This window comes from Athene cunicularia, assembly GCF_003259725.1.
Source record: "Athene cunicularia isolate RWA chromosome 4 unlocalized genomic scaffold, athCun1 chr4_part1, whole genome shotgun sequence".
NCBI classification, from domain to species: Eukaryota; Metazoa; Chordata; class Aves; order Strigiformes; family Strigidae; genus Athene; species Athene cunicularia.
Genome location: NW_020799098.1, coordinates 30,638,467 through 30,658,096, shown reverse-complemented (window position 1 = coordinate 30,658,096; position 19,630 = coordinate 30,638,467). Strand labels below are relative to the sequence as shown.

The 19,630-nt window shown below is 33.6% G+C and overlaps 1 protein-coding gene across 1 annotated transcript in view; it reads left to right on the top strand.

Annotated features, from left to right (window-relative positions):
- SGCZ (sarcoglycan zeta) overlaps positions 1-19,630 on the top strand; it is a 404,844-nt gene that overhangs the window by 371,158 nt on the left and 14,056 nt on the right. Inside the window, exon 6 of the mRNA XM_026846855.1 lies at positions 8,145-8,217. Within this exon, the coding sequence (XP_026702656.1) occupies positions 8,145-8,217 (73 nt within the window). The remainder of the gene's footprint in view (positions 1-8,144; positions 8,218-19,630) is intronic.

The following is a 19,630-nucleotide window of genomic DNA, read 5'->3' as shown; positions in this document are numbered from 1 at the left end:
CTCTGTGACCAGCTCAGTCCTCTCTTGAAAACGGAGTGGTAGATCTAGCAGTAAATTACTGCCATAAACCTGCTTCCCCCAGCCTCTACAAGGTATGTGGCAACTCTCTTGTTCTTGCTTGCAAAAACATCTGAGTCTTTGGCAAAATATGTGTATTTTGGCTAACTTTAGCATATTGCAGTATACTTTAGTATCTTGTCCTTTCCTGCAGAAAATATGCTGTCTTTCCTGTGATTACTACAGATCACACATAGCATGACCATTGGTAGTTTACAGTCATTGCAGTTAACTGATTTGAAATACACCTGCTTCCATTTTGTTGCTAAATTAAAAGGCTTGCTTCACTGCTATGCTGACTTGAAGGTGAGAATATTAAGTGACAAAATTACTGTTTCACATTCACCCTCTCTCTCACGGCTGCAGAATTTCCATTTAAAACTGCAGTAAAGACTTATCTAAGTTAAGTCATTTGCCCTTTCGCATTGCAGTAATGCCAGGTTTGAATGGGCTGTATTCATCTGTGTAATTTACTTCTAGAGAGAAAACCAGAACATTAACAAAGAGCATGAATAAAAGACAGTCATAATAGGTGATAATCAAGATAACTAGTGGTAATATCAAATATAAACTTTTTAACAACCTTGTGAGCAGCTGATATAGCTTCATTTTATTTCTCATATCTGGAAAAAAAAAAAATACTTTCAATGATTGGAGATACTAGCATTTTTGTTTCATTTTGTTCTAATAGGCACCAAAATGCATTATATCAGCATATCTCTATTTCAGCATTGTAGAAATACATGTGTGGATTCTTCTCACATTTTCAGTTTTTCATGAATTCAAAAGTATTTGAAGGCATTTTTACAGTGACTATCAAAGTACATACTATATACTTACATATGATGGACTTTTTATATGTGTATTAGTGCCCTCTACAGGGTGCACAAATGCACTTATCTAAATATTTGTTTATAATTTATCAATGGCATGCTAATCCCTATACAGTAAAAATTCTAAAGTAGAACTATTTCAAAAATCTGGATAATAGTCCTGCTGCTTTGTGGCTTCCTTTAGTGCAAATAAAACAATTTGCTAAATTGTAAGAATGCAGCAGTAGTTATCACATAATCATAACAAATTTTCAGTATGCTGTAGTAATGGCAGATAACAGAAATAAATGCATATTTACATACGACATAAAGAACTGGCCTCAAAAACATATATGAGGCATCCTAGGAATCAATTTTAATACTAAGAGTACCTTAGTTGACTTCTGATATAGTTAAAGTGAGATTTCCAAACAAGCGTTTCCAATTTAGATAAAATTCACTTGTCAACTGATGACCAAATACTGAAGGCAAATCTTCAAGGTGCTTGGGCTGTGTGCATTTTTACTCTAGTTTCTGTCCAGTATCAGTATTTAACTAACCTCTAGAGATGCTAATTTCTCCTTTTTGGCTATAGACAAAATCTAAATAATCTGTACTTGTAATCTAGGCAACTAGTGATATGTCTAGACTTAATAGAGGAACTCCTGATAAATTTCTTTGGGCTTTTGACTTTTCAGAATCAAACCATTTATTTATGGAATGTCTTAACTGAAAGGCAAATGCCTTTTTCTCTTATTAAAAGCTAATCATTAATTCTTTTGGCTTAGAGGTTTTTGAAGAAAATTAGATAGACATTCCTGTCTTGGTTTGTAGGTGGGCAGCAGTACAGTATAGAATTTTCAGAAAGCTTCAAAACGGGGAATTATTGCTAATAATGAAACTAGGTGAGAAACAATATTCTCTCTCACATTTTCCCCCTTCAGATTCTATTTTTCCAATATTTTTACAGTATTCTGTACAAATACATGACCCTTGTAAACTTCAAGATAAAATTGTAAGGTAAATTAATTAGCCTTGAAGTTAAAGTCTTCATTTTGTACTCGGGATATCCAAGTTCATGTCCCATTCTTTTACATCCCAGGTGAGTCCCCTGGTTATGGAACTACTGACTGTTGTTTGATAGTCCTCTCATTCATTGATTCATTCATTTTTCATCAAGGAAAAAGCAATTCTGTTTTGTAACTGATTAACTATTCAGTAGAACATAAGCCTGAGTGTTCCAAATCCTAATGTTATCTTCTACAACACAGTGAAAATACAGTCTTTTTGATTTATTAAATACAAAAATAATTCAATTAAAATTCAATTTTTTGAGTGTAGACAAGGTCAGTTTTTGCTCTGTGTTCCAGTATTGTGAACCCAGACTCATTTACACCATTTTAAGAAAAATACAAATTCAAATTCTCATATATATATATATATATATATATACACAAAAAGAAGATTATTAATTTGTGGGTTTAGGAGTTATTTACCATGAAATCTAAATGTAAGCTTTAAATCTATTCATATATCTGCTGTTGTAACTTTTCAAGGAGACTGTACCTATTCAAGCAGAAAATGGTTGTAGTTAATCATTTTCGTTGTCATGTGTATCTCCATCTGTCATATATCATAAGGGAAAAAAGTAAAAGATGTTATGAAAATTATTATTTTTTCAAACTTGTTCTTTGCAAAACCCTTATTTTTTTCAATTTAATTTATGTTTTGAATATTTAATTTTAATGTGACTTCTGAGCAGTTTCTTTTAAATATATTGACTTTTAAAATCCCAGAAGTAGCATTTAGAATAGCCATTTTCAATTATTAATTGATTTATGTTACTGCTATGTTCAGTCCAAATCTTATTCAAAGAGATTCACTTTTTCAGCAAAGTAAACGAAGTGGTGGCCAAACCAAGATTTTGGATATGAATCTTCAAACAAGTATGTGGATCAGCAGCTGAATAGGCATAATCCAGTTTCATTTTCATTGCAAGACAAGAGTTGTCTTAACTGCCCACCATTAGGAAGCAATGTTTCAAATGTTTTTACTTAGTAAAAGTGGATATTTAGGAAGATAAATACTGACTTGCAATTTTGCAAGTGTTTCCTGGAGTTGCAATTTGCTTTGATCAAAATTCATCACACTGAAGATGCTGAATTTTAATTTATTGGGGAGCTCATTCTTCTTATCTAAATGAAAGGGTTAGTAGAAGTCTTGCTTTAGTAAGGTTGCCATACAGAAAATATGCATCAAACATTAGTCATGCTCAAGGGCCTTGAGTAATGAATCCAAGACATTCATTTTAGAATTTGCTTTTTAATAAATCTGATTACTTCAATGCTCATGCTTTATTTTACAAGAGAACATGTACATCTAGGTAGGCCGTAATACTGTTTCTTACTGATAATAAAACTCCAGTATGGCCACATCAGTATCATACCTGAAAATGTCACTATTTAACAATAGACAGTTTTGCTGCTGTGGGACTCAGCCAGATTGAAATCCTAGCAATCATGCCAATCATGTTTCCATAAAATAACCTACTTACTTTCATTTTAATTATGTACACCTCCACAGCAAAAATCCAGTTACATCATGCTTTTTTAATACAACTACTTAGCTAAATTACATTTCAAGCCATTTATTAAAATTGAGTCTTGAAGAGCTGCTCAATTAACATGTGGTCCAGAATCTGCATTCTGACCTTTGGGTTCCTAATCAGCCCAAGATAAATTATAACCGGGCTTTTAAAAAGAAGCAACAATCCTTTTCTGTGGGCTTTTTATGATCATTGATCTGCCTAGTTGAATATTTCTGATTTTTTTCAGTCTGGCAGTGATCAGCTCTTCCAAGGTCTTAGTGCTGAACAACAGCTAGCTCATTTCACACTGGCACTTTTAAATTTTATCTGTGTACACATGGTAAAAGAATTAAGGATTTATATTTTTTTTTAATTGCAATGAAACTTTTAAAACATAAAGTCTATGATTTCAAGGTCTCTTTAGTGGTAAAGCAATCTTGATTAATTACTCGCATTATTCCATGAAACCTGTAGATGCTTTAACGTAATAATGAAATTGGAACAAGTAAAAATGATAAATATTTTTAAAACTCTTCTTTAAACTTTCTAATTCAGAGGACAAATTGGCATTGCATTCTAATACTTGCATAATCTTAGTATTTCATCATATTGTTACTTGACATTTCTGAAAAACTTAGAGAAAGGTCAAGGCAGTAAGATTCAGCTGCACCTGTGACGCTGCAATGCCATATAATTTGTATACATCAAAATGCTACATAATTCCATTGTCAGTACATTTGAGGTGATTTACTAACAGGAATGAGGTGAAGGAGGGGAGTACTGTTATTATTTGACTCGTTTTTCACAGCAATATAATTTATTACTTTTTGATTATTGTCTCATCAACTCTTCAGCTGGCACTCTTTTCACAAAAAAATTAGCTCTACTAATCCTTACGCTCAGGTGCTGAACTTTTCATATTAGTCGGTTATTAAGTCACTGAAATGTACCAGTCTTGATGTGTGAGCTAAGTCATAAATTAGAAAAGGATTGCTTGCTGGTAAATAAATGACAATTTAATAAATTTCCTCAGCAAGCACATACATAAGCAAATAAAATCTGGCAACAAATATCAACATTGTACTTCCCCTGTTTTTATGAAATGTAATTTCACAAAGGCTAAATTTCAGGAATAAGTAAATTAGGCAGAAATGAGTGGTATACACTGTTCTCTGAATTTGGGATATTCAGTTTAAGCAGGAATGTGTGACTAGTTTTTCTTGTAACAAAAGTGTCACTTTGATTTGCTCTGTGTTAAAGAAGTGTGTTTTAATGGTCTAGTGTTTATAAATCTGCTATGCATAAAGTAAAACTAAAAATACAGAATTGTAGTTTTGGCCTTTTTGCCTCACTTATGCTATTTTCTGCAGCAACTTCGATAGCAACTGGTGTTCTTTGACCAGTAGTTTGCCTTCATAGGTGCTTCTTTCTTAGCGAAGTCTTTACTTAACTCATTCTCTTCCACTGGAAGCTGGAGGTGGGAGTAATTTTGTCCAGTTACACTTACAGTTTTGATTTTAAATCTTTTGCACATACTTCATGCTCTTTTATTTCCTCTGAAAGATTCACTTTTTATAGCTATCCATTCTAACTCATGTTCCTTTGAATTCAGTTCCCTAACTACTTCCATTTGAGCTGTACTTGAAAGGTCTTGAAGGCTCAAGTCTTTTTTTTTTTTTTTTACTATTCATTCATGTCTCTAGAATTTCACTCAAAGTAGGTTTTGGTTATGATTCTGTAAGTCAGGGAATACAGTTAATAGATCCTTGTCTTATTTCTGTAAAAAAATAAGTGGTTTAGTGCTGTAAATTAGTAAATACCTAAAGTATATTTCTTTCATTTAAAAAAAAAAAAAAAAAAAATCATAGAAAGGTATGTTTGTAGTGCCATTTCTCAAACACTACTGAACTACATAATCTAACTTCTCATCAAAGCGCTACAGATTTACATACAGAACAATAAAAAATACAGCATACGTTCCTGTAGTTTTAAGTAATGCTGATTCATGTCTTTTATTTGCTGTACAATACCTTTCCATTTTTCTTGATCCTACTTTTTAACTGCTGGAAACACATCAGTAAATACTAGATGGCTGATCTTTTTCACCTTTCTTACTAAAAACAAGATAGTTGTTAGTACCTGCTTTTCTTCCAGTATAAAATAAAAGGAACTGGAGATATTGTTGATTTTGTTGATAGCATGTTTACTGAGGATAAAGCATTTACCACAAGAACTTTCCCTTTTGAGGCTTTATAAGAAAAAAAAATGTGGGATTATATCTTCAAATAGCAAAAGGAGAATGGTTTGTTTTAATTATATTTTATTAAATTATAACAGTTTATCCTTAATTCTACCTGCTTGGATTTTCAGTCTACTAGGACAAACTACATCTTTCTTTCCAAATTACTATCTTGTTAGGGAAGAAACTCCACCTCATCTTTTAAACAAATGCTACTGAAAGAGAGGAAATGCTAATGCTGGCTTAGAACCAGCTGTAATTTATCTTTCATTACCGTGTTTTCCTGATATCATCTTTGGCACTTCTGATTGATTTAGTGTCTGACCCATACTACAGTGATGTTTTATACATCTTTGCATCTTTCAAACATTCCAGCTGTGGTCTTCTCATACGACTGGGAATACTGCATCCTGCTCAGTTATTTACATCTTCATATCCCATTGCCACCTTCAAAAATACAAAAAGGCTTTGGCCTTGAAAGTATTTAATTTTGCTGATGAAAAAGATGAACAGGATCTGGAACTATACTGTTTGATTTCTGATATTCAGCTCCCATAGAATTTCTTTAGTGCCATTATAGATGGGAGTGAGATTTATATTGAGTGATAGAAAGCCTGGCTATACAGACTCTTACAGTCTATTCCTGTCCCTTAAAGGTAGCAGAATTGCAAGACAATATCAGATTTAAATGCAGATTCTGCACAGCACTTCTGTGAATACTTTTAGGTTAAAAGATATGCTGTCTTTTCCTTCCTGTGCTTCTCCATAATACTCAGCAAAGTTTGGTTCTAGAAAGGGGATTTTGTTGTTTTCTTGAGAGATCTTCAAGGCAGTGGTTGTAATAAATTTCTTTTCAGTATGCTTTGCAAGATATTTATAAAGCCTATAGGTTTCTAGAGATAAAAAACTAGGACTTTACTTCATTACACTCAGAAATCCCCTCTTCCTCTCATGGATACTCCATACCAGTAAAATATTTTACAATGAAGTGGGGGGAGGCGGGGCGTGTGTGTCTGTTTTGTTTTAAAATGAAATTGTGTAGGGAGAGGTGCTTGGAAGATCTTGCGATGTACAGGAAAAATAGAGGCACATAAAAAGATCTCACGATGCATGGAAAGAACAGGGAACTAAAGATCTTGCGATGTACAGAAAGGGGTATATAAAGCAGTTGCGCAGTTAATAAATCGAACAGATAGCATCCACCATATTGGTGTTTGTGCTTTTGTTCCCGCAAAGTTTGACCTCCTGCAAGGGTTAGCTGTGATCTGAACATCGCATTTCTGTGGCTTAGCAGATAGAAAAAAACAGCTAATGCCTTACCACAACAAAAGTGGAGTTTAGAAGATGACTAAAAAGGATGATTTTTGTCAGTAATTTAATTTAATTAGATATTTTCAGCTTCTTGCTCAGGACTTCTTAACTCTGGAAAACGGTATTATCAATTAAATATTCTATAGCCTTGTTCTCCTTTCAAATCCTGGTAAGATCAGTTTACTAAATGTTATTGGTTAACTGCAAAATAATCTAAATATTTATCTCCATTAACAGCCAAAATTTCTGAAAATTCTTGTGAAATATTTAAATAAAATATTTAAATAATTGAAAATACCTTACTGAATTTAAAATATTGTAACAATTAGTATGATGCCTCTGTTCTGTTGAGCAATTCTTACACAGTTACTGTAAATGTAAAAGGAGATTTTCAATGAAAAATCTTGGTCATGTATTTCAATGCATATATCATATGCAACTTGGACTTAGTTATAGAAATAAAAATTCAATGGAGAATCAATTCCATTTTAGGAAATAGTTACCCATTTTCTTTGCATTGATTTTGAGTGCCCAGTACAAGATACATGAGCATCCACTAACAACACTAAAACCAAAGGACATTCCAGATAAGTTTCCCTAACTTCTTTGAGAACAGGACTTTTCAGTGAGAAAGGTCTGATGGAAGGAAAGTCTGAAGCTGTCAGTTATTGAGATTCAGGCTAGCAACTTCAGGTGACAGACTTATTTCAAAACTTTTGAAGGCTTGGCATCTCAGTTTAAGTAAAATGAGCATAATGCAATAACATGTAGACATTTCTAAAATGTGTTTTTGTTAAAAAACCCTATGATATTATTTTTCTTATCTGTAAAACAATCCATCTCCAAAGTCTTGAGGTGAGCATTCAGGCAAGTCAGTGCTGAAAAGTCTGGATCTATAAACATTTTCACATTGTATGTGAAATTCATCTACTGATAAGCAGAATTCTAAAGTTTCATGCGGTATCGGTCCAGATTTTTATATAGAAAAGCAAACATAAATATGAAGAAACATTAATAATAATTAATAAAGGATTCAGTCAGATATTTTTGGTCCTAAAAATGTCAGTTTGTGGTCATACATTTCAATGTGTTTTTATTTTCCAAAGTAATTGTACTGTATTTTATTTATGTATTTTAGGCACGGAAGGGGCAGTGTTTGGGCACTCTGTGGAGACACCCCATATCAGAGCAGAACCTTCCCAAGACCTCAAGTAGGTGTTGTTCAAAAAGTTGTTTTAAAATCAAGTATTCTCAAAAATAATTAAGTCTTGATTAAAAGCAAATATCTGTATAGTAATATATACTACCTACTTAACAACTCATATATATCTAAAACAATGGTAGACTCCATTTTTTTCTAACTAGTCAAAAAAACTCCACAAAATTCTACCACACTTACTTTTTATAAGTGACTTGCCTCCTGTAGCAGAATCTTTGAGAAGTATATTTTACCCAAAGATTGGAACAGTCAAGCATTTTTAAGGTCAAATGACTACAGTACTGTTTAATAGCATCAGATCCAGATATTTATGTTTTTATGAGCTGTTATAGAACGTGTAAGTCAAGTTAAAGTAAACAGTCCAAAATTTTTATTTCAAGTGGTGTTTCTGGGTTGTTGGGGTTTTTAAATACTACACACACCATTCAAAATCTCATTACCAAGTGAGATTACATTTGTAAATGTAAAAATCTAGTTTTCTGTACATAGTCACAAAAGTGGAGAAATCAGTAACAAAAGATCAAGTCTAAATCTTACTAAAGCATCTATAGACTGAGAAAGAGAATATTTAGAAAGGCTTATAGTGAAAGCTTTTTCTTGAAGTGCGTGTGTGCGCACTGATAAATACTAATCTGTAAATTATATGGATGACTAATGAGAATATATAACAGTCACAGAAAGTAAAAGGTCCTTCCTTGTGTTTCTCTCAGTAGAACTGGTGAGAAACAGTATAGACTTTGATTAAATTCTGCTATGATTCCTAAACATTATATATCTATCCCTTTACCTACCCAGCAGTGTTTACAATGAAGCACTGTTAAATACCCTTCCCTGTATTTGCAAAAGCATTTAGAGTCATTGATCAGTAATGACAATGCAGAAATCATGTGCAGGAAGCTGCCCATGTGCACAAGTTTGACCATTGTATGTGGGGTGTAAGAAGTAAATGATTGTGTTTGATTATTTACACTAAACATTTTAAGGTAATGTATTGTTCTGGAGTCTTTCAGAGGGTCCTACTCAGATTTTTATCTTAAAATTCCCTATCCCCTGCCAAGACTCCTGAGAGTTCTTTCTTGAGAGCAGCTGTAAAGGTGTTTATTAGTGATGACCACCAAGATGCATGGTTTATAGTCAAAGGGAGTTCAACAGAAAACTTAATCTTTTCTTTTTTCAGGGGCCCAAAAATTTCAGTAAGAAGGTGAACTTGTCCCACTCAAAAGAATGTGGAAATACTACTTTTTCTACTTTCTAATAATTAAATATTAACAGAATGCAATCACAGGGTGAAACAGATAAAACCCGATAAAGCAGTGTCTTCAGGATTAATTTCACTAGGGTTAAAATCCCCTCATGTTGCTTGTGAAACGTACATATTGGGCATTCACTTCTCCTGTCTTTTTGCTTTATTCATTACCATGGTGTCCATTGTTGCTTAATGTTTTCCAAATCCACTGTTCCTTCAGCTCATTTTTCCAAAGTGGAATTTTCACTAATTCAGCTTTCTGCCTTCTCATCAATAATGAATTTGACCCAAACTTTTTATTAAAAAATTTGGTAAAATGGAAACCCTTGCTGTTATTTCAAGCAGCATTAGCTTATGTGTAAGTGATTTTATTCTTAATATATTCAGTCTACATTGTGTTCTTCAAGTTTTTGTACACATGTGCTCCTATATATTAGTTAGAATTGAGTGATATTCCTTTTTCAAAACCCTCAAGTCATTTTAATGCTTTTAAAATTATGACAACTGCTATTAAGACAGAGATTTCTTGGCTTTTTGTGTATTTCTAGAAACTAACCTGCAGACCCTTTTTAACCTTGTAGCTTGAAAGAACTATGTGGTTTTGTGTGATATTTTCTGACAGCAAAATACAGTTAGACACTAAGATCATATACATCCCTTTAAAATTTCCAGTTAGCATATGCCTTTTAATCTAATTTCAAATGAGTTAAAACAAACCAAAAAAAAACCATTATGTTTTTTTAAAGGTCAAGCCGTGCATTCATTTTCCAAAAAAATAAATGGGCTTTTTTTACTATTTAAAAAATATTGTCAGAAAGCAGTGATTTTTCATTTAGATGATCTCCAGATGCACCCAAACAAACAGGTCAGAACCCTAATATGACATTTCCTAGTGGGTTCAGAAGTTACTTCTGTCACAGAAACAAAACAAATACCAGAACGCATTTTCTAGCCTCAGCCCCAACTGATACAACTACATTGATGTTGTAAAATCATTTTATCCTCTAAAACAGAATAGTTGCATCCTAAATGCCACGTAGGAATGGTCTTTCATTCATACTACCCTCTAAATAGTGCCTGCAAATTGTTTGGGAGAGTCGTAACTGACTCTTGATTGACTCTCAGTTATGACTATTGAACTGTATAGATGACTGAATTCCAGTGGTCTGGCCTGGGTCCTAGCACTTTTAATATTTTAGTATAAACTTAACCAAAGTGTCTAGTAGACCATACTAGCAGTCCCAAAATAATATATTTTTCCAGATGCTGCATCCCTGTGCCTTGGGAACTTTTGAAATTAACAGTAACATGGGAGAGTGGAGAGTTTGCTGAGTTGACATTAAAGTTCATTTTTTCAGTGGACATGGGTGATTACAGTTTGTCAGCAAGTAAATACTTGTATACAGGGCTGAAAGATAAAAGACTTGTTAATTAAAATATAAATGATCCTGTATTTTTCATGTTGGAATACATATTTTTGGTCAAGTCATAAAGCTCATGCATCAAGATTTGAGTATATTTAAATAATACCCCTATATATTTATTTTTTAAAAAAAAGACATACTGGAAAACTATTCATAACCTTGGATATGTAACACAATTTACTACTGAATTTAGAAAGTGGAATTCTGACTACCTTGATTACTGGGAATGAAACTGAACTATACTATTTGGACTAAGATTTTGATAGTCACAAGGCTCATAGTGTATCCCAAATGTTTTAGGATTTTAGCTCAATCTGTTCTGGACTAGGAGCCAAAAAGAAAACGTCAGACTCATATTAGCTTCACATATCTAAAGTTTGCTTCAGCTTCTCTATGTTCTGTAACCAGATTTTGAGGTCTTCAGACAGAGAAACATCTGTAATATTTGCTATTAAAAATGTGTTGTGTAAAAATAGAATTCAGATGAGATTTAAAATAATGCCTTCCTATTTTCCTAACCACTTTGGTCACATCTTTCTCCTGTCTTACTTTTCAAATAATAGATAGTGAGGTTTTGCTTTCAGAAAATGCTTTTCTACAATCTTTTGTGAAAGCTAGTAAGCCCTTTTGTGTCAAATTCCAAAAACTAATTAAATCTGACTTTCATTATCTGGGATAAGCAGCATAAAAGAATCATGCCTTAGAATCGGGAAAATGAATTATATCTTAATAATTTAATCTTCATATTTCTCTCGCTACTTTTTCTCACAAGAACACAGTTAGGAAAACTAAACTACCAATATAATAGGTCCCCAAATATTTGTTTTAGGCTAATAGTGCATTAAAACATGGTGCACTGATAGGAGATATCTATGCACGAAAGAGGCAGACAGTAGCTAAATGCAGATAGCTTTGCCCTCAATAACCTCCTTAATAAGGGGGTAAATTAATTTATTGTTGTTCTCTGGGGATAAATGCATGATCAACTTTAATAGGGTTTTTTTCTCCTCTATGTCAAGCCTTGCATACCATTGACTATCAGTTAATCCTGCAAGCTAATGCTGGCCGCAATGAGTTGAAAATTGATGAAGCAGCAAGGAACCACCCAAGCTACTAGGATCCTACTTTATCTCTGATAAGAATTAAAAATGCACAGATCTTGCACAAGGGGACTGTTTCACTCAGAGTTGTCTGATCTCTTGTGGCATTTAAGGGATGGTTTACTAATAGGGCAAAATATCTATTCTATAAAAGCCTGGAGCCAGAGAAGGCATCAGAAAGGAATTTTGACATTAACTTGTAAGTCTTCTGAGCAGGCTGACAGTAAAAAAGCACTGGGACTCTGTTCATCTATTTTACCCACAAATCAAATAATAAACCAAACCTCATCAAAGAGGAGAACATGCAGTAGATTTAAAAAGCTCAGCTTCCTTCCTGTGTTGTTTTAATGATGTCAGGTTCTAGTTACTTTCTCAGTATTCTTTTTTAATAAAGTGGAAATATTTACTATTTATGTTTTCAGAATTTCTCTTTGATGTTTAAATAGTTATTTCACTGTTTGGGCTTGTGTATTGACAGAAACTGCTTAGTCTTATCCCTAGCTGTTGAAAATATTATTATTTTTTTTAAATATACATGTTAATACAAAAATAGAGATGGGTGTAGTACAAATTTGAAAAAAAAAATGACAGAAGTCTAGCTTCTTTTTTTATATATATATATATATATATATATATTTAAAAAATACATTGAAGAAAGTCAGTAATAAAAGCTTATAATTAATATTCAGATAGGACACAGAGGGAACAAAAGGTAACTAGATATGAGTCTTAAATTGAAAGAATAATTTGCTTTAGTGTTCAGTGATGGTGATTATATTTGACACTGTAGAGGGGAAAAGGCTCTAGTATAAAGTGAGATAGGAAGTAAAAAGGTATTGCTATCCCAATAGATAGCAAAATTCATTCAGTTTTGTGTCATTAATTTAGGGGACTGGATAATCTCTATCCCTGATATGTGACTGAACTAAATGTGAAAATAAGGTCAATTAACCAAAATTTATAATAAAGCTTTCAAACTGGAAAACAGACACTGTGAGACTGATGCTTTGGTAAAGGTAGCACTTCTAGTGAAATGGATGGAAAAATGGATTAAAAGAGTCATCTACAATGTTAGACCCTTTAGTCTGAAGGCATTAGTATGCAATGCTTTACAATATTATTTTGAAAGATTCATTAAAGAATATAATTATTAAGGGCCTGAAGTAAAAATTGGGATGAAATAGAAGGTAGATAGACTGTGCCATTCCAAAGAAATGTTTTTCCCTTGATAAAATAACCTGTTCTAGGAAACAGAAAATAGGTAGATCTCCCATCTGGAGTTCAAATAAAGTATTTTATAGAGTGCTAGATTTAATGAAAAATAAAAGGCAGAGAAGAGTGTATATAAAGAAATTTTAAGTGATGTATAATAAGCATGTATTGTTCAAATCCCTCCTTCAGCCTGGAGGGAAATTACAAGGAGTGTTTCTTCAGGATGGATCTTATTTCAATTTTAATAATTCTTTGTGCTAGAAAGAGGTACGCAGGTTTGGAAGCACTGGAAATCAGATCTTGAGTATTAGAATAAAAGTATTGTGAAACTCAACAGTAGCATGGTGAATATTGGGTGAAATAGATAGGAATTAGCATTCTGCCTCTTTGATGTAAGAGGTTCTAGAATAGCCTTTCAAAAGGAACAACAGGAACAACTAAAATTCCTTATTATCAGTGACTGGATTATGTTTGCTTTATGATTATGCCATGCCATGGTTTCAGGAGGACACATATGAGATCCAAGCATAGCTGTCTCAGGCTAACAGGGTTATGAATGTAAATATAATGCCCTATGAATCCTATCTCAAAACCCTTATAAAGCTTGGAGCAATAGAAAGCATCTGCACAGTGCCGAGTTAATGAAAGACAAGGGAACTTCACACTCCGCAGATTAGTGTGAAGGCAGCTGAGGATCTTTCTTTACATGAAGCCCAGTCAGGTCTAACAGCAGCTGTGACTGGCAGAGGTGCTGAGTCCCAGGGGGAGATGCTTGGGCTTTCAGTGGGGCCCTGCTTCCCGCTCTTGGCTCCAGCACGGCTTGTTGCATCTGAGATTGCCCCAGGGCTGTTACACCACTTTCACAACCAAGCTGGTGCTGTGTGTTCAACAAATTTTAGTTCCACATAGTTCCAGCCTAGAACTAGATACAAAAGTAAATGTCACGTTATTTCATTTTCACAGATATTCCAGGTAGAAGTGTTTGACTAATTTTTTAATAGAAATTGAACAATAGTCTATGACTAGGGGCTGATGTTAGTGACACCAGAATTCATTTCTGAAACGCTTTGGACTCTAACCAAATACCGTCTTGTTCTACCATACCTGCATACTCCTTTTTACTCTAGTTTTTCTGATTAAATAGTCCATAAAACTTGTACTATACATCATTAAAGCCAAGTGATGCTGCTGTAACATCCATAATATTTTCATTTCCTGTCTTTCTTATGATTTTAAGTGAATAAGCTTACTACTGCGGTAATAAAAAGTTTTATTTATATTCTTTCATTTGAGCAACACTTAATTTCTTTATACTAAATTTCTCCCGAGATTTTTTCACTCTAGTTGTTCTTTTTCCCCTTCCCAGGAATATCTCCATTTTCTATGCCAATCTTTAACCACTTTCCCAAGAAAACAAAGCTTCTTAATTTTGCTATCTACGTATTCTCTTCCCTCGTCTCCCTGACAATTTGTGAAGCAGCTAGGCAGTTTCATCCATATTTGACAGAAGGGCAAAAGATCCTTAAGTTTCTATGTGTTTTCTGCAAACCACTGCCTGACTAGAGATGCTAACAGATCAGCTAGCATTATTACTATTTACTGCTGTCAGTTTATCCATTTGTATACACAGGGCTTCAGAAGACATTCAACATCTGACATACCTCGCTTCATGGTCAACTCATGGTTATCATCCACGGAAGACATGGAGTTTCTAGCAGGGTTGTGGTTGTGGATGCAGAGAATATGGTTTGGGTACCATGCTGGAGCCAAAGGATCTGAAGATCATGCAGGCTGGGTGAAAGAAAATGGAGGTCCAGAGGATGGAGGCTGTGTGGTGGATGACTACATGAGTTTATAAAACTATTAGTTCCACAGTCCACCAAACAGCTCCTATTGCTTATATCTACAATTATACACAGAATTCCAGAGGCAGCCTAATCAATAGAGAAAAATTAATGATTTTACATGTCTTATCCTGCAATTTTTATTCTATCCTCGATCGTATTTCAAGATAGAATTCACTGACAAAAAGAAACAAAAAAGCTATTTGGCTTCTTCATAGTCTGCCACTTTATTTTGTATTGCAGACAATTTAAAAACCTCTAATTCTTTCAGAAATTGTGCTTGTCCCAACAAGGTCACCACTGAAAGAAAATTCACCAAACCTTTTCTGGTTTTGGGGTTGAGTTTTTGGGATAGGCTGTTTTCTTCTTGGGCTGTTTAGATACAGTCCAAGTACAAGCCACTGGAGAGTATATTCCAAGCTCTCTGCTATGCTTCATCTGCAGAGGTTGAAGCACACCTGTCAAAGGAATTTCAGAAGAACAATTTTCCACATGAGATGCAGTTTCCTCAAGATGTGGATCAAAACTATGTCACAGTTTATCTCAGCTAACATATATCCATTTATATCAGTTTAAGGCCCTTTAGGGAAACAATATTGAAAATATCATTAGAAGATTACAGTTGGTCTGGACTGTCACTTCCTTATCACAGGAAGCTAATGATTTTCAAAACAGAAGATCTTATGTCAACCAGTTCTAATGTGTTTCAAGTTGTTCAAAGAGCCCAGTTTGGCTCTTCAGCCCCCCCCCCCCCCAGGTGCTTTATGTACAAATCTTACTCTTGACAGCCACTTGAGCATTTTCAGTGGGCAGGTTGCCTCAATCTCTGCCTGACAAGACTGATTCCTATTTTAAGAAAATATATTCTGAAAGACCACTCAGGTAATGGAGCTATTTCTGGAAAGAAAATAAACTTCATGTAAGGATGTTTAGCAGAGTGGCCGGGCACATGTAGAAGGGGTTTGAGGTCATAACAAAAGTAAAGAAGGTTATGGGAAGAGTGGAATAAGGGTAGCTATAAGAACTCAGGGTTATGAGGAATTGTTTTCCTGTACCTTTCCTTAAGAGATTATTTTGGATTGTCTGTTATGCAGATCTTTGTCTAACAGCATGAAAGTTTAGACTTCAAGCATGTTGTGGTATTTCTCTAAGAAATGAAAGCTCACCTTCTAAATCTCATATTTCTACTAATTTTCTTAATTTTCAAAGGTTTGAGTTTTAGTGGACTTTACATTCTAGAATGCATGATTTTTCTGCTTCCTGAGATTCCAGTTAGGTTTTTGGTTTGTTATGTTCTCAATATTATTCCTGATTTTTATATTTTGCATGTCTTTAGCTCTTCTGGCTGTGCCCTCACCTGCTCTAAGGAACAGCCATGCATTAAGTTCTCTTTAATCTTCCTCACATCACTTATTTTGTAAAGCTCTTGGTTTAAGCATTTGCTCTCTCCAGCACTCCTCACCTTTTCTTGATACTTCTTCACTTGTTCTAGTCCTTTAATAACGTAACTGAAAAATTTTTCCTCATCAGTAGCTAATATTTTTTATATTGTCAAAACAGATCCTTTATTTCCCTATGTGGGGAAATTGCTTTACTGATTTATCATCTGTGTCAAATAGCATTAAAATATTCAGTTGTTTCAGGTGTCTCTATGATAATGCAGACCCGCTGAACTGAAACCAGCAGCATGTACAGGGCAATTAGAACTCAGATTTGAGCTCCGTGAGGTGGTTTCTGAGTTAATGGGAATTTCAGGAGTTATAAGGGTGTGCTGACACATGCTGAAGTCAGTGACATGCAGAGCATGGGCATAACAAGAAATAATATACTGACTGCCATTCTACTGTTCTGATTTAAGTCAACAAAGTTTCCACTTTATTTAAATTTATTGTCCATGAGTGACAAAATTGGATATTGGGAAAAAAAAAAATCCTGTTAATATTTACTGGTTTAGTCCATTACCTATTCCATAAAACATTTATTCAACTTTCTCTTACTTAGGACTCTCATTGTGAAGTCACAGAGAGCCAAATTGTGCCCTTAAAGTTTGTTCCCCTATAAATCAGAGCGCTTCCCATGAATATATGAGAATTTTGATAAAGGATAGCTGATCATCAGTGAACAACATTATGCATTCATGAGGCCTGCACATTTACTCTTGCATTTCAGTTAAAAAAATTATTTAATCCTGAAAATATAAATATTTGGTTAAACATATAAGAATACAACAAGCTTCAGAAAAAATAACTATTCTGTCAGTGATTCATATGCATCTTAGAGGTGCACAAGTGCAGAGATACACATGTAAATATGTCAAAATATATTTTTGGTCACTTTTACATAAATGTCAAAAAGTGCATGTATAATCTTGTAAATAGTATAAGTAATGAGATTGAAAGTAGTGAATTGTAATTTTATTTTCATTCTCAATGTGATATTAAATGCATTAATAAAGAATCCTCTGTCTGAATAGATACAGTATCTTTAAAAAAGGGGTTTTGTCACCATGATCATAGAAGACCCTGATTATTCTTTATGGATACTACCTGAGTTTTCAGCCTGACTTCCAGGAAATAGATAGAATGGAAACCCCAATTTTATCTAGAACCATCAGTGTTTAGTGGACTCCTTTAACAACTCTTGGTGTAACTGGAGGATTCTTGAAAACAGTTTCCTTGAACGTTGAAAGGGGAAGCCAGCTGTTCTTTTCATAATAATATAAATGGAAAGAATATATCTTTTAAATTGTTTGAGGTTTCTGGAAAACATTTTCAAAATTTGTTTTTTAAAGAAATACTTAATTCTAATTTGGGACAAAATTATTTCACTTGTGGAAGAGGAAGGTCCTGTGTTCTATGGGGTTTTGGAGTTGAGAGTGCTAGTTTACAAGGAAGAAAGAGAAAGAAGGATAGAGAGATGCTTGGTGCATCCATTTGCTTTCTACAGCACCAGTCTGCCACGCCTCTTTACCTACAGACAACAGGATCGATGTCACAATTATTTTAATCTATAGAAAGATGCAAAAATGTTACCAAGTCAGTGTGTAGGTTTATCATTGGGTTTATATTTGCAAAACTCTTTTTTTAATCACAGGATTCCTATGCTAAATGAAAAAAGCCACAACGTTTGCTGACAAGACCCTCATATATAAAGTTAAGTACTTCGAAGTATTGAAGTATTTCTTGACTCCCAAGTATAGAGATGCCAGTAATGGGGAAATGAGTACCTGAGTGCGATCTCTAGTCAACCACATATTTTTTAATCCCCTGCTTTGAATATAAATTCCACCTTTGTAGAGGTTCATATCAGTGGTTTTACTAAGTAGCATGGGTTGGATCCAGTGCTTAAATAGACGCGAAGCAAATAAATTATTCACATCTGCGCAGGGGAATCTTCTATTTTAAGAAATACCTTCTGCTAGCCAACAGAGCAAAATTAACACAGATAAATTGTATCCCATGTGAGTATGAGGGATATGCAAGAGAAAAATCTAAAATATTTCTTAAAACTCAAAATAAAACCTTTTGGTTAATTTTTAAAATTATTTGTCTCTAATATAATCTAGGTCAACTTGTAAACAGAAAATATGAAATGAAAAATAAATGTTTCTGCATTTCTGATGAGAAATATTTTAATATCTTCAAAGGAACATATTCAAGATATTTGAAGTTTCTTTTTATTATCAATAATTCTTTAATGAATTCAACTCAAATTCATATAGCTTTGATCCTCTGAAATTTATATTTTTTCACAAATTAACCATTGCTAATTGAAAATAAAAAAGCCCTTCTCTGGATAGATCATCTGTCTGCATCACGTATAGTGAACTGACAGATTATATTATTTAAAAACCTCTTTTTAGAAGCATCTTTGTCTTTCCTACAGTATTATATTTTCTGTCTAATAATAGCAGTAGTTATCTTCTGCATCATAGCTGTTTGTTGTTTGGGGAAGAAAAATTAAATTATATGAATAGAATTCACCTGTAGATGTAAATGCCACTGTGACAGGCTATCAGTAAATCTGAAAGGAAAGCAAAATCTTAATATGCTATTGTAATAATGCACTTTTCCTTGGAGGGATGAAGATTACTATGTGGAGTATTACAATAGGTTTATAGTAGAGATTAAAGCTTTCAGAAATATGATGAAGAAATATTATAAAGCAGCTGCATATCAAACTTAATTTATCTCAGAGCATTGAGAAGATAATCTCTATATGTATATAGACTTTTGCATTTCCAGTAACATGCTGCAGATTGCGTAGCTAAATCATCTTTCAGATGTAGATCATCCAGGGAATAATAATAAGAGAAGTAAATTAGTAACTGTGAAACAGATTCAGGCATTCAATTTTACTAATAGATGGGTGATATTTTAAAAATTACTCTGCTGGTCATCTACATTTCATTGACATTTCTATCACCTTATTTGATTTCAGGAAACTACTAAAAAGATCTGTTGTCTGAAAAAGAAATTTCTTCCCCATGGTCTAGAAGGCTGATATTAACAACTTCTTCTCAAATTCAGAGATTAGTTACCCAAATGTCTTCATTCTAGACATCTAGAAATCATTAAAG